General features: G+C 40.2%; 1 protein-coding gene across 1 annotated transcript; it reads left to right on the top strand.

The window, feature by feature from the left end:
- Positions 1-5484: 5484 nt before the first annotated feature.
- On the top strand, positions 5485-5991 carry LOC117617973 (inorganic phosphate transporter 1-4-like). Its single transcript, XM_034347613.1, has one exon. The coding sequence runs from the start codon at positions 5485-5487 to the stop codon at positions 5989-5991; it is 507 nt and encodes a 168-aa protein (XP_034203504.1).
- Positions 5992-12030: the final 6039 nt, after the last annotated feature.

Raw genomic sequence — 12030 nt, 5'->3', positions numbered from 1 at the left:
TTAGGGGCCAAATGGATACACACGTGATATAACCCAAATTTTATTATTGAGTTATTTCAATCATAACTGATAGGAGGGGTGGGCATCGGAACCGAAGTACCGATCAACCAAACCAAATAGGACAAAAAAAAATTGAAAAAAACCTTGTTGACCAAAAAGTCAAAGCCAATTCAAAAAATCGAACCGAACCAGTTCTAAAGGTTCTCATTTCGATTCTATACCCCAACAAACCAAATCGAGCTGAACCAGACAGGCTAAATTAAATATATATATATATAATTTTAATATATATTTATATCCAATGCTATATTTTTAATCTAATAACTAATATTTACCCAAGCTCAATTTCAAAATATCTCTCTTTTCTAGCCCCAATATTTATTTTTGTATGAAATTGAATAATTTGTTAATTTTAAGCCAAAAAAAAAATTCATTTGAAATTTGTATAATAAAATAATAATAATAATATAGTTCAAAATCGAATGGGATTGGAACCAGACCGAAATCAGTTCAACTCGAATCGAATAGTTTTATAATTTTTTATTTTTATTTTTATAAAACTGGATCGAACTGAATAAGGTAAATAGTACCGGTTTCAATTCTAATTTGAGGCGAAAACGGGCCCGAACCGGACGGTGCCCACCCCTAACGGATGGGGTGTGAATATAAAAGTGCATGATAAGTTTAAGTTAGTGTGGGTAATTTAGGAAGAAATAATGGGTGTAGATAATAATTTTAAATTTCACTAAAATGTTTTGGGGTATAAAGATTATGTGAGGTCAAAAGAGCAAATTGAGAGATTCAAATAAAATCACTTTGAAAATTAAAATTAAAGAGGAAAGATGCTCTAGTCAAACAAGTTTTTTTTTATTTATATTTTTTTTTAAGGTCAAGAAATATTTTATTTATTGAGTTCTTGTAGGGGCTTTTTTCTTCCGGCAGCTTAAACGGGCTGGGCTGCCGTAAAGGGCAGATTGATGAAATTGTCCCATTTGTCTGAGTCCGAAGATCAAGCCCCAAGAATGCTTCGAAAGGACTGAGATGCCTTAGGAAACACCTTGGTTACCTTCACCAATGAAAATAACTACAGCTTACAGATGATTTCTTGAGGCTTATAGATAAATTTTTTAGCTTGGCATGACAGGCTTGTGGCATGGAAGCAAAATCAGCATGAGTTTAGCACCAAAGAGGAAAATATGGCTTCCTAGGGGAAATGGGAGTGTTTAAGGTGAGGAAGAAGAGGTTTGCAGGCTGATTTGACTGAGAAGAGAGAAAGAAAGAACAATGTTCTTCCGGCAGCTTGAAAAGCTTCTGACAGATGTGAAAGTGGTCTGCCAGAAGAGGAAAATGGAGAAGAAAGGTGAATAGTGCACGAAATTACTGGGTTTTTGCAGGTAAGAGAGAAAACTTGCTCTCTGGATCTGAGTTTTTTTTGGTTGGGTAGAAGTGGCTCCTTTTATAGCCGCTGGAAGCCATCTTTTTCCAAGAAACCCTAATGGTTTCTATCCATTTTGACCAAGCTTTTCCTTCCTTTCTCCTCTCCTCCCTTGACTTTCCTTTCTTAGTGAAATTGCCTCTATCTATTTGCACGAAATCATGAATTTTGGGAGCTCAAGACCCCCTTTTCCCCCAGCTGTTCCAATAGGAGGCTCCATTCTTAGCTATTTTCCTTCTTCTTTCCTTCCTCCTTCCTTGGCCAAATCTAATGAAGGAAAGAAGTTAAGATACGTGCTGGTTCAAAGGGTGCTTCTGGCAGCTCGCAGGCTAATATTCATTGGTTCCTTGAATGTTTCTTGCTTGGAACTTACTCCCCCCATGTGCTGGAGCTTCCCAGCAACTTACACACATGGATATTTTGGCTTTCATCGTGGCTTTTGTTTTCAGCTAGGTGCTGGAGATTTTGCAGATATTTTCTTAAGTTGCTTGGGCCTTCTAGGACAATAGGTTGGTTTATCAAGTGAATGGGCTAACTTCATCAATTGTTGGGCTATTTTGGTTGAGTTAATGGACTATTTTGGTTGAAGTAAAGGGCTATTTTTCTCTCTTTGTGCTCATCCACATATTTGGGCCTGCGAAATGGGCTTGAGTTCCGGGGCTCCCAAGCAACCCCGGGACTTCCATTTCTCGGCCCATCAATGGGCCTCATGTCAACTTATTACTATCCATACCACAACTCACTCAAGCATGCCCCGGGCATCTTGCGTGGCTTGGGCCCACTTAAGCTTGTAGCGCGTGTTGCTTATTTGCTTGGCGTGGCATGTGTGCAAGCACATATGACGAACTTTCGCGTGCCCAAATCGGGTTTCTTCTCGGTAAGGTATTGTATTTGACCGAGAATTTAATTGGCCCGAACCATGAATTTTTTGGACCTCAACAGTTCTCTATCCACGTATAAATTTGTAATTCTTAGTACTAAAAGAAGTCATTATATGTTCATTAAAAAATAGTTAGAGTCGCCTATAAAATCAGCCTTTCAAAATTTATTAAGTTCAACCTTTGATTTTTGGGATCCAAACAACAAGAGATCATATGAGAAAGTGATATGAATGGCATAAGTATAAGTATATGCCTTATTTATTGGTGCGTTGTCACATTGTTACTCTGTTTTTTAGTTGGTCACAAACTACGATGTTACTTGAATGTTCGAAACTTTGAAACCCAAAATAAAAAATTATTATTATAAAATGTTGCATGTTTATAGATATAAGCTAGTTGGGTTGGCTTATAGATTTAATCTCATCCAAGTATAATTCCCTAATATATTATCTTTGAATTATGCATATGATTATTCGGTTTTGAATATAATTGAGTGTTTTGGTCTAGGAGGTAGAAAAAATATATATATTTAGTATATGTTAAGTGTTTATTAGGGGGGAGTTTCAACTGAGAAACATCTTTTAAATAAGTTTATTCAATGTATGGAAAATTAAGAATTATAATAGTTTCAATACTTGCCAACTCTAGCTCCAGTGAACTGGGGTCTTGACTTGGAGATCAGTTTGGATCCCAATGACATTTTGATAGTGTGTGAGTGAGAAATCCCGCTTCTCATATAGTTTTTTTTTTTTTTTAATAAATTCGATTATCATATATTAATAAATGCAAAAAAAAAAATATAAGAATAATTCCGATATCATCCTCCTATTCCTAATAAGTACACACAAGTTTTGTATGTTAATCAAAGAAGAATGACGTTCACCCAAAAAAAAAAAATTTAAATAAAAGAAGAATGACAACAATATTTATTTGAGACCAATTAATTATGTATAATCTTCAATGAAATTATTAGACAAATCAGCCCAATTGAATGCAAAAGGTGCTTTTTGCACCGCAATTATCAATTTTGTTATTAAAGATGAACATGGGCAACAAAACACAAACTCAACCCACCAATCATTTTACATGGCAATAATGGAATAAATTAAGCTTAATTCGACAAGCAAGTCAAAATCAACTCTCTTGCTCTGTTTCTTGAAGTGTGTGGTACTCATCTGCTATCCGATCTAAGTACTTCTTCAGCCTTTGCTTCTCTGCTCTAACCTCACCCCTTTCAGCTCTAGCAGATTCAAGCTGATAATCCTGTTCCTTTTGACTTGATGAAGTAGATGCCATTGAATGATCAGGGTCCACCTTCATGTTACTCGTCGTTGATATCTGTTCAATTCAGCATGATAAGTTAGAAAAGTTCATATTGATGAGTGAACAGTACGTCGTAATATTCGAACTTAGAATCTCTTTTAGCATTGGAAAGAGAAGTATCATTAAACGAATAGTTAGTTGGTCTTTTTGAACTGAAGTGTTGCATTCAATAGACGGCATTCCTAATCAAATTAAAGGTTTAGCATAGACAAAAGCTTAGCTCATAGGAAGCCATGTAACAAGTCATGCAATCTTGTAGAGCCCACCATACATCGTATTTCATTACTCTAAATCGTCTATTTTGTAGATATTCATTCGAAAATCATCTCTGTAAAAAAATACTTGAATTTGATATCATTTGACCATGCAATTAAATTATTAAAATTTTAGTACTTTCTTGAAGCATCGTGTTTATTAATTTTGAAAAATACAATTAGATGTCTAAACAGTTTTCAATTTGTCTAATTTTTTGTAAGAATGATCTATGAATGAAGACCTAAAACATAGATAGTTTGGATCATTGGAAAAGAAATTGTAGAGTACCCTAAAGGGTGTTCCATAATAGAAAAGGACTATATATAAATTAAATGATTTATTCTTTTAAAATGGGGATGTGAGATTCTAATTGAATTCTTTTTAAACATTGAGAAAGAAGTAACACTAAGCTTAAAAAAGTTTGTGATGGTGATGCCAAAGAAATTTTTGACTTGAATACAAGGGGGAGTAATACGTGTGCTACCTGCAGGTACTTGGACGTTTACTAAGGACACTCATTAATTATATAATTTATATCTATATATGGCCACTCTCCATCATTCATGAGGGTCTCAACTGAGCCATATCTTCCTCTGCTCTGGATCCATTAGGGTCTTTTACACTGCGACTTCCAGAAGGTATTTCTCTATCTATCAAGGGGATGAATTTTTTTTTTTTCTTTTTTGAATATGATATAACACACAGATGCTAGAAGCTGTAACTGCTTATTAGTTATAGCCATGTAATGTAGGCATGTTGTTCACTTGTTTTTAATTGAACTACTTTTGCCGTTGATATTTAAAGATGGAAAATACTTACCTCCTTTCCTGGAAGTAGGAACTCCTACTTTCATGTCAATCATAGTTTGTCATGCGTGTAGAGATTTCTCATATTTTTGGCACGTATCAAAATGTGTTTTGCAAGAAGTAGGAGTGCCTTCTTCCATGAAAGCAGTTTCTTCTTTTGATATGTAAAGATACCGATGCTCTATTTTCTTTTTCTCTTCTATTTAATTGGGTACATATGAACAGTGTAATGGAGGTTTCCGGTAGGGAGTGAATGTGGAATATGCCATGTAACTACCATATTATGATTAATTTCCAAGGTTGTTATTAAGATTTTCTGATTGTGTAAATTAGTAAGGGGGTAGAGTGGGCATTTTCTATTACTTAATAGTAATACATATAGAAGGCAACCTTAAAATAACATGGAATGATTCTCCGTGCCTATCGCAACCGGTTACCGATCTATAGTACTTTGTTTGATGCAAACGACGTTATGAAAATGATTAATAACATTTATCCATGCACTCAAGGACCAATCTTATAGTACTTGATATTTATATTTTGTCCATATTTAATATAGCACACGCCAAGCACTCCGTCAAGAAATATTTGTTTAGACATGTCTACTTTATCATGGCTACCGGCAACTACATAACTTTTTTTTTTTTTTTTTCAAGAAGGAAAATTGATATATTGTTTTTCTTCTTACTTTTGCTAACAAATATGTTTCTTTTTGCAAGGTACACACTTTCTGCAATTGCTGAGAGTACTGGAAATCAATTAGCAATATTTATAAGATTCATCCATGGCTAGAGATCAACAAGCGGTAGTGCTTAATGCACTTGATGTTGCCAAGACCCAGTGGTACCATTTCACAGCAATTGTCATTGCCGGAATGGGATTTTTCACAGATGCCTATGATATCTTCTCCATCTCCTTCATCACCAAACTCCTTGGTCATGTATACTATACTGAGCAAGGTGCAAAAAAGCCTGGCACGTTGCCTCCCAATGTGTCTGCAGCCGTTAGCAGTGTTGCCCTATGCGGCACTTTAGCCGGACAACTCTGCTTTGGCTGGCTTGGTGATAAATTAGGCCGAAAGAAAGTTTATGGTATAACTCTCATGCTAATGGTGATCAGCTCCATTGTCTCAGGGCTCTCTTTTGGATCCACACCAAATGGTGCGATGGCAACGCTTTGTTTCTTTCGATTTTGGCTTGGTTTCGGCATTGGCGGTGACTATCCCCTTTCAGCTACAATCATGTCTGAGTATGCTAACAAAAAGACTCGTGGGGAATACAGGAGCATATAGAGGCTTAGACAGGGAGATCCTCTGTCTCCTTTCTTATTTACTGTTGTGGTAGATGGGTTGAGTAGGTTGGTGGAAAGAGCTAGGGAGTTGAAAACGATAAGGGGTTTGGTAGTTGGAAGAGAAGAAGTGGAGATTTCCCATCTGCAATCGGTTTGCAGTGTGTCTATCTATTATTACTCTTCACTTTTTGTATTCCTGTTCGTGTGCCAAACAGAATTGAAAGTGTGATGAGGAAGTTTTTATGGGAAGGAATTTCGGAAGGAAGAAAGATCATTTGGTTAATTGGGATTAAATATTGCAGGTAAAGGAAAAGAGGGAGAAGGGGGGGTGGGGGGCGCATGGTAGTCCAATTGCATTTGTGCAGACTTTTCTTCTTTTCCTCTGAGTTGGGACTTCAGTTTTCGTATACACTTGAATGATCATGAGGTGGGGGAGTTAGCAGAGCTATTGCTGTCTTAGAGATTGTTTTATTGGTGTAGTTAAAATGAGTGGACTGAGAGAGAGAGAGAAAGTGGGAGGGGGTGCGGTGAGTGTTAGGCACTTGCCCAGGTTCTTTAATATTGAAGCAAAGGAATTCAGAATCAAGGTTGACGACCTCTCCTATGGAGGATCAATCTTGATTACTGAGAAGGTTAGAGCGCGTGTGTTCCATGTTTCTCTCGAGCTTAGATGTGTGAATTGGCTAGTCAGAGAGCTGCAGAACCTTTTGGAAAATAAAGAACAGAGATTTTTTCAACAGTACAAGGGAGATTCTTTTCAAGTGTGGATGGAAAAGCTTAATAATGGAAAGGGTCTTCACATGCGACTGTCGAAATGCGTACATGGAGTAGTTAGGTCTGTGGTTGTTCCTCAGGGTCGAAACAACTTCGGATGGGTCTCAATGAAAGAAAACTTAGAGACCATATTGACGGGGAGGATCAACTCGAACATGGTCAACCCAGCGGCCAAAGATGATTGTGCCGTTTCGAGTGGCAAAGGTAGATCGGTGGGTAAAACTTACAAGGAGGCGGTAGAAAGTGAGAATGGGCATGAAAGGACGGCTACTGAGAACAACACTACGGTTGGGAACTCGAACTGGAGTTGGGTGGTGGCCTGTGAGAGGCAAGTTCTACATCAATCCTGGAGTGATATCAGGTTGGCCCTAACAAGCTGGTTAGATAAAGAGGTTGAACTATTTCCATACCAGATTAACAGGGCCTTCTTTGTTTGTGATAGTAAAGAGGAGGCTTTTAGAGTTAATAACACTGGTAAGCTGGCGGTGGAGGGACAAACAGACGTACTTTTATATAGTTGGGAACGTGGTCTGGAAAATAATATCCCTAAAATTGTTAGCTATGGAGGCTGGATTGGGGTCTCTGGTCTTCCTATGCACTGGTGGAGAAAAGATTTCTTTGAACGTATTGGGAATGAATGTGGGGGGCTGATTGAATTGGACCAGAGAACGGAAAACTTCAAGTATCTGTTCGAAGCAAGAATCAAAACCAGGAAAAATCAAGTTGGATTTCTTCCCGAGATTGTGATTCTCAATGAAGGATCTGAGTCCTATTTTGTGAAAATTAGACCTATATCTCCTGCGATTAGGCCCACAAACTCCTGGTTCCCTCCGCCTAAAATGGCGGGTGGCCGGAAACCAGTGGAATCAAGCGACGGTGGCGGTCTTTTCAATCATGGGGACTTTTTTTCAACCCACGTGGAGGGGGAAAGGGGCAATCACATCGAGAAGCGGAATTTCATAGGGACTGAGAAGGATTGCGATAGATTGGCGGCTAGAACATTGGAATGCGGAAGTGGGATCTGTGGGATCGGCAGATTACCTGGGTTGCTGGCCCCACAGCTGGAGCCAACTACGAAGTCTTGTCAACTGCCTGCAGATCTCGCCAGAAGGTCAACCAATTTGGGTGTTAAAAAATCCTGCGCATGGGCCTTTAATTCAGGTCCAAAATTTGGGCCTGTTTTGGAAGCCATCTCTGAGCCAAATCCTGCAATTAAAACTGTATCTAACTCTAGGCCTGGTGGTAATTGCGACCCAATACCAAACTTTCAGGGTAATGTGAGTTGGGCTGGGCCCGCTCAACAGGAAACCAGATTTAGATCCAAGTTCTGTAGGTTAAGTGGAAGAAGCATTAAATCTAATAGACGGGGCGCCTCCTCAACTCATGATGTGCGACCTGGACACGGAGGGGAGTTTGCAACTATATCTGAAGATAGACAGGGGGACGAATCGTGCGATTCTGTGGATGGCAGATCAATAGCTTCAGCTGGAACTGAGGAGGACGATCTCCCTTCTGAGGTGGAGGAGACAGTTGATGTAATTGAAAGTGACGACAGGTCTGTGGCTAGAATTATGAATGGGTTGACTAATGGGATGGTTTTAGAGGGTCACGGCGAGCTGGAGGATAAAAATTGTGAGGAAGACGAAAAGGTGCCAGGTAAGGAAAGGGGCGGAGAGGTTGGGAATTCGAATTCAGATGACATTGAGGGGGGCAATGGTGATGGGGTGGTAGGGGAGAAGACTAAAGAAGTTGAATTTGTGAGCTACAGCAGAAGAAAGAGGCTTGGGGAGGAGAAACATTCCCGGATTATGGCTAAACTGAATCTCACGATGGTTCCCATTAGGAAGCAGTTATCACTTGGGTGCCTCTCGAAATCTAGCCGATCAAATGGTGAATCTGGCAGGAAAAGGAAAGGGTGCTCGACTAGGGTCGAACCGGAAGTGGATAGTGTGCAGTCTAAATTGCTTATGAGGGAGGACAAGTTAAATAAATGAAGATCATATCTTGGAATGTGCGAGGTCTTGGGAGCAAAAGGAAAAGGGTGGTGGTGAAGGAGCAGTTGTTAAGAATAAATCCAGATATTGTTATTTTGCAGGAGACTAAGAAAGAAGTTTTTGATAGAAGACTTGCAGCTGGTATTTGGGGTTCTAGATTCAAAGAGTGGGTGTATGCCCCTTCAAAGGGGTAGGTCTGGTGGGATTGCGGTGATGTGGAATTCTCAAACTACCTCCATTTCTGACTTTGAAATTGGGGAATTTTCTGTTTCTATAAGAATTTTGGACGCTTCTGGGGGGGATTGGTGGCTATCAGGTATTTATGGCCCTTGTCATCCTAGGGATAGAAGAAGATTTTGGGAGGAATTAGCGGGGTTGTTCGGTTTGTGTGGTAACAAGTGGTGTATTGGGGGGGATTTTAATGTGGTTAGGTTTGTATCTGAGAAATCTAACGGAGGTAGGATGACAAGTAGTATGAAGATTTTCAATGATTTTATCGATGACACTAACCTGCGAGACCCAAACCTATTGAATGCTTCCTTTACATGGTCTAATTTTAGGGAAAACGCAGTGTGCAGAAGACTGGACAGATTCCTCTTTTCTGAAGAATGGGAAGATTCCTTCCCCCATGTTAAACATACGGCGTTAGCAAGAGTTACCTCTGATCACTGTCCAATTATGTTGGACACCTCTATTTTGAAATGGGGTCCTGGCCCTTTTCGCTTTGAAAATATGTGGATAGAACACCCGGAGTTTAAGAAGAAATTCAAACAGTGGTGGGGGGAAGATCAGATTAACGGATGGGAGGGTTACAAGTTCTCTAGAAGGCTGAGGACTATAAAACAGAAAATAAAGGTCTGGAATAAGGAAGTATTTGGGGATTTGGTCTCTGCAAAGAAAGAGGCAGAGGCTAGAATTGCTGCTCTTGATTTGATGGAAGGGCAGGGAGGGTTAGATAACACTCTGAGAAAAGAAAGGGAAGATTTATACTTTATGGTGAGTGACTTAGTTCACAAAGAAGAGGTGAAGTGGAGACAAAGGGGGAAAATCCAGTGGGCAAGAGATGGGGACAGCAACACCAAGTTTTTTCATCGTATAGCAAGTGGCAGAAGGAAAAGAAATTTTATCCAGAAGCTGGAAGTAGCGGGCGGTGGTGTGGTTGTCAGTGAAGGGGAAATAGAACTGGAGATAATTAATTTCTTCAAAAATCTATATAGCAGCAATGTAGAGGCGGGGTGGTGCTTGGAAGGTCTGAATTGGAATGCAATTAGTGTTGAGGAGGCTGAATGGTTGGATCGACCCTTTGAAGAGGAGGAGGTTAAAAGGGCGGTTTTCGACTGTGGGATTGATAAATCGCCAGGTCCAGATGGATTTTCCATGCTTCTCTTTCAATCTTGCTGGGATATTGTGAAAGAGGATCTTATGAAAGTTATGGCGGACTTCTTCAACTGTGGTATAATCAATGCAATCACGAATGAGACGTTCATTTGCCTCATTCCCAAAAAGAAGGAATCCGTTAAAGTTAGTGATTTTAGGCCTATCAGCCTAGTGACAAGTTTGTACAAAATGGTGTCGAAAGTTTTGGCTTCTAGATTGCGGGAAGTGTTGGGCAGCACTATATCTAGTTATCAGAGTGCTTTTGTGCAGGGTAGGCAAATTTTGGATGCAGCTTTGATTGCCAATGAAGTGGTGGAGGAAAGTCGAAGGCTTAACAAATCTGGAATGGTGTTCAAAATTGACTTAGAGAAAGCCTACGATCACGTGGAATGGAGATTTGTTGATGAGGTTTTGATTAGAAAAGGATTTGGGGACAGGTGGAGAAGCTGGATTCGTGGCTGCCTTGAGACGGCTAACTTTTCTGTGATGATTAATGGAAGACCAAGGGGTAAATTTCGTGCCTCTAGGGGTCTGAGACAAGGAGACCCGCTCTCCCCTTTCCTATTCACTTTGGTGATGGATGTGTTAAGCAGAATTATGGAGAAAGCTCAAGATGCTGATGAGTTTCATGGACTTTCCCCTGGGAATGGGATGGTAGAGATATCCCACCTTCAGTTCGCTGATGATACCATTTTTTTCATAGAGGATAAAGAAGAGTACTGGAATAATCTCCTTCAAATTCTGGAACTGTTCTGTTTTGTGTCGGGTATGACAATCAACAAATCAAAATGTTCCCTAGTTGGAATTAATCTTGATGACGGGATGGTGAATGAGATGGCTGGGGCATGGGGATGCGATGTGGGGGTCTGGCCTATGTTGTATTTGGGTCTTCCCTTAGGTGGGAACCCCAGGGCGATCAAGTTTTGGGATCCCGTTGTGGAAAAAGTGGAGAATAGATTACAAAAATGGAAGCGTGCTTGCCTATCCAAAGGGGGAAGACTCACAATGATTCAGGCTGTGTTGTGTAGTATTCCTATCTACTACATGTCCCTTTTCAGGATTCCTATTGGAGTAGCCAATAGAATAGAGAAGCTTATGAGAGATTTCTTGTGGGAAGGCTTGGATGGGAAAAGTAACCACGCTGTGAGTTGGGAGGTGGTGGGCAAGGCAAAATTCTGTGGAGGGTTAGGGGTGGGGTCGTTGAGGGCTAGAAGTGTGGCTTTGCGGGCAAAATGGCTTTGGCGGTTTCCTAATGAACCTCATGCTCTTTGGCATAAAGTGATCAGAAGTATTTATGGAATGGATACAAATGGGTGGGATGCTAAACCTGCGACTCGGGGATCTTGCCGCTGCCCCTGGAGGGACATTTCTAGCGGCTATAATCTGTTTCTTCAAGGCTGTGTTTTTGTGGTAGGTTCTGGAGTTAGGGTCAGATTCTGGGAAGATGACTGGGGCAGGGGTGGTGTTTTGAAAGAGGTGTTCCCAAGACTCTTCAATCTGTCCAGGAAGCAAAACCACAATATTTCCTCTTTTGCGAGCTCGGATGGGCTCCTTCTCAGCTGGGATTTTGGGTTCAGAAGGAATCTCAATGAATTGGAGATAACAGAGGTGGCTAGATTGTTGGATCTATTGGAGGGTGTGAGGTTGTTCACCTCCAGATTGGATAAGAGAATATGGAAGTTTGACCCCTCTGGTCTATTCACCTGTCATTCTTTCTGTTCTCATATTCAGAATTGTGGTGAGGGGGAGATCTTTCCCCCGTACACTCAAATTTGGAAGGCCAAGACTCCTCTGAAAGTTAAGATCTTTGTGTGGCAAGCGGTGTTGGGAAAACTAAATACTGGGGATACTTTACAGAGACGTTGTCCCTATTTGTGCATGAGCCCTCACTGGTG

Source organism: Prunus dulcis, chromosome 2 (genome assembly GCF_902201215.1).
Source record: "Prunus dulcis chromosome 2, ALMONDv2, whole genome shotgun sequence".
In the NCBI taxonomy this organism is placed as follows: Eukaryota; Viridiplantae; Streptophyta; class Magnoliopsida; order Rosales; family Rosaceae; genus Prunus; species Prunus dulcis.
This window is presented reverse-complemented; position numbering and strand designations above follow the sequence as displayed.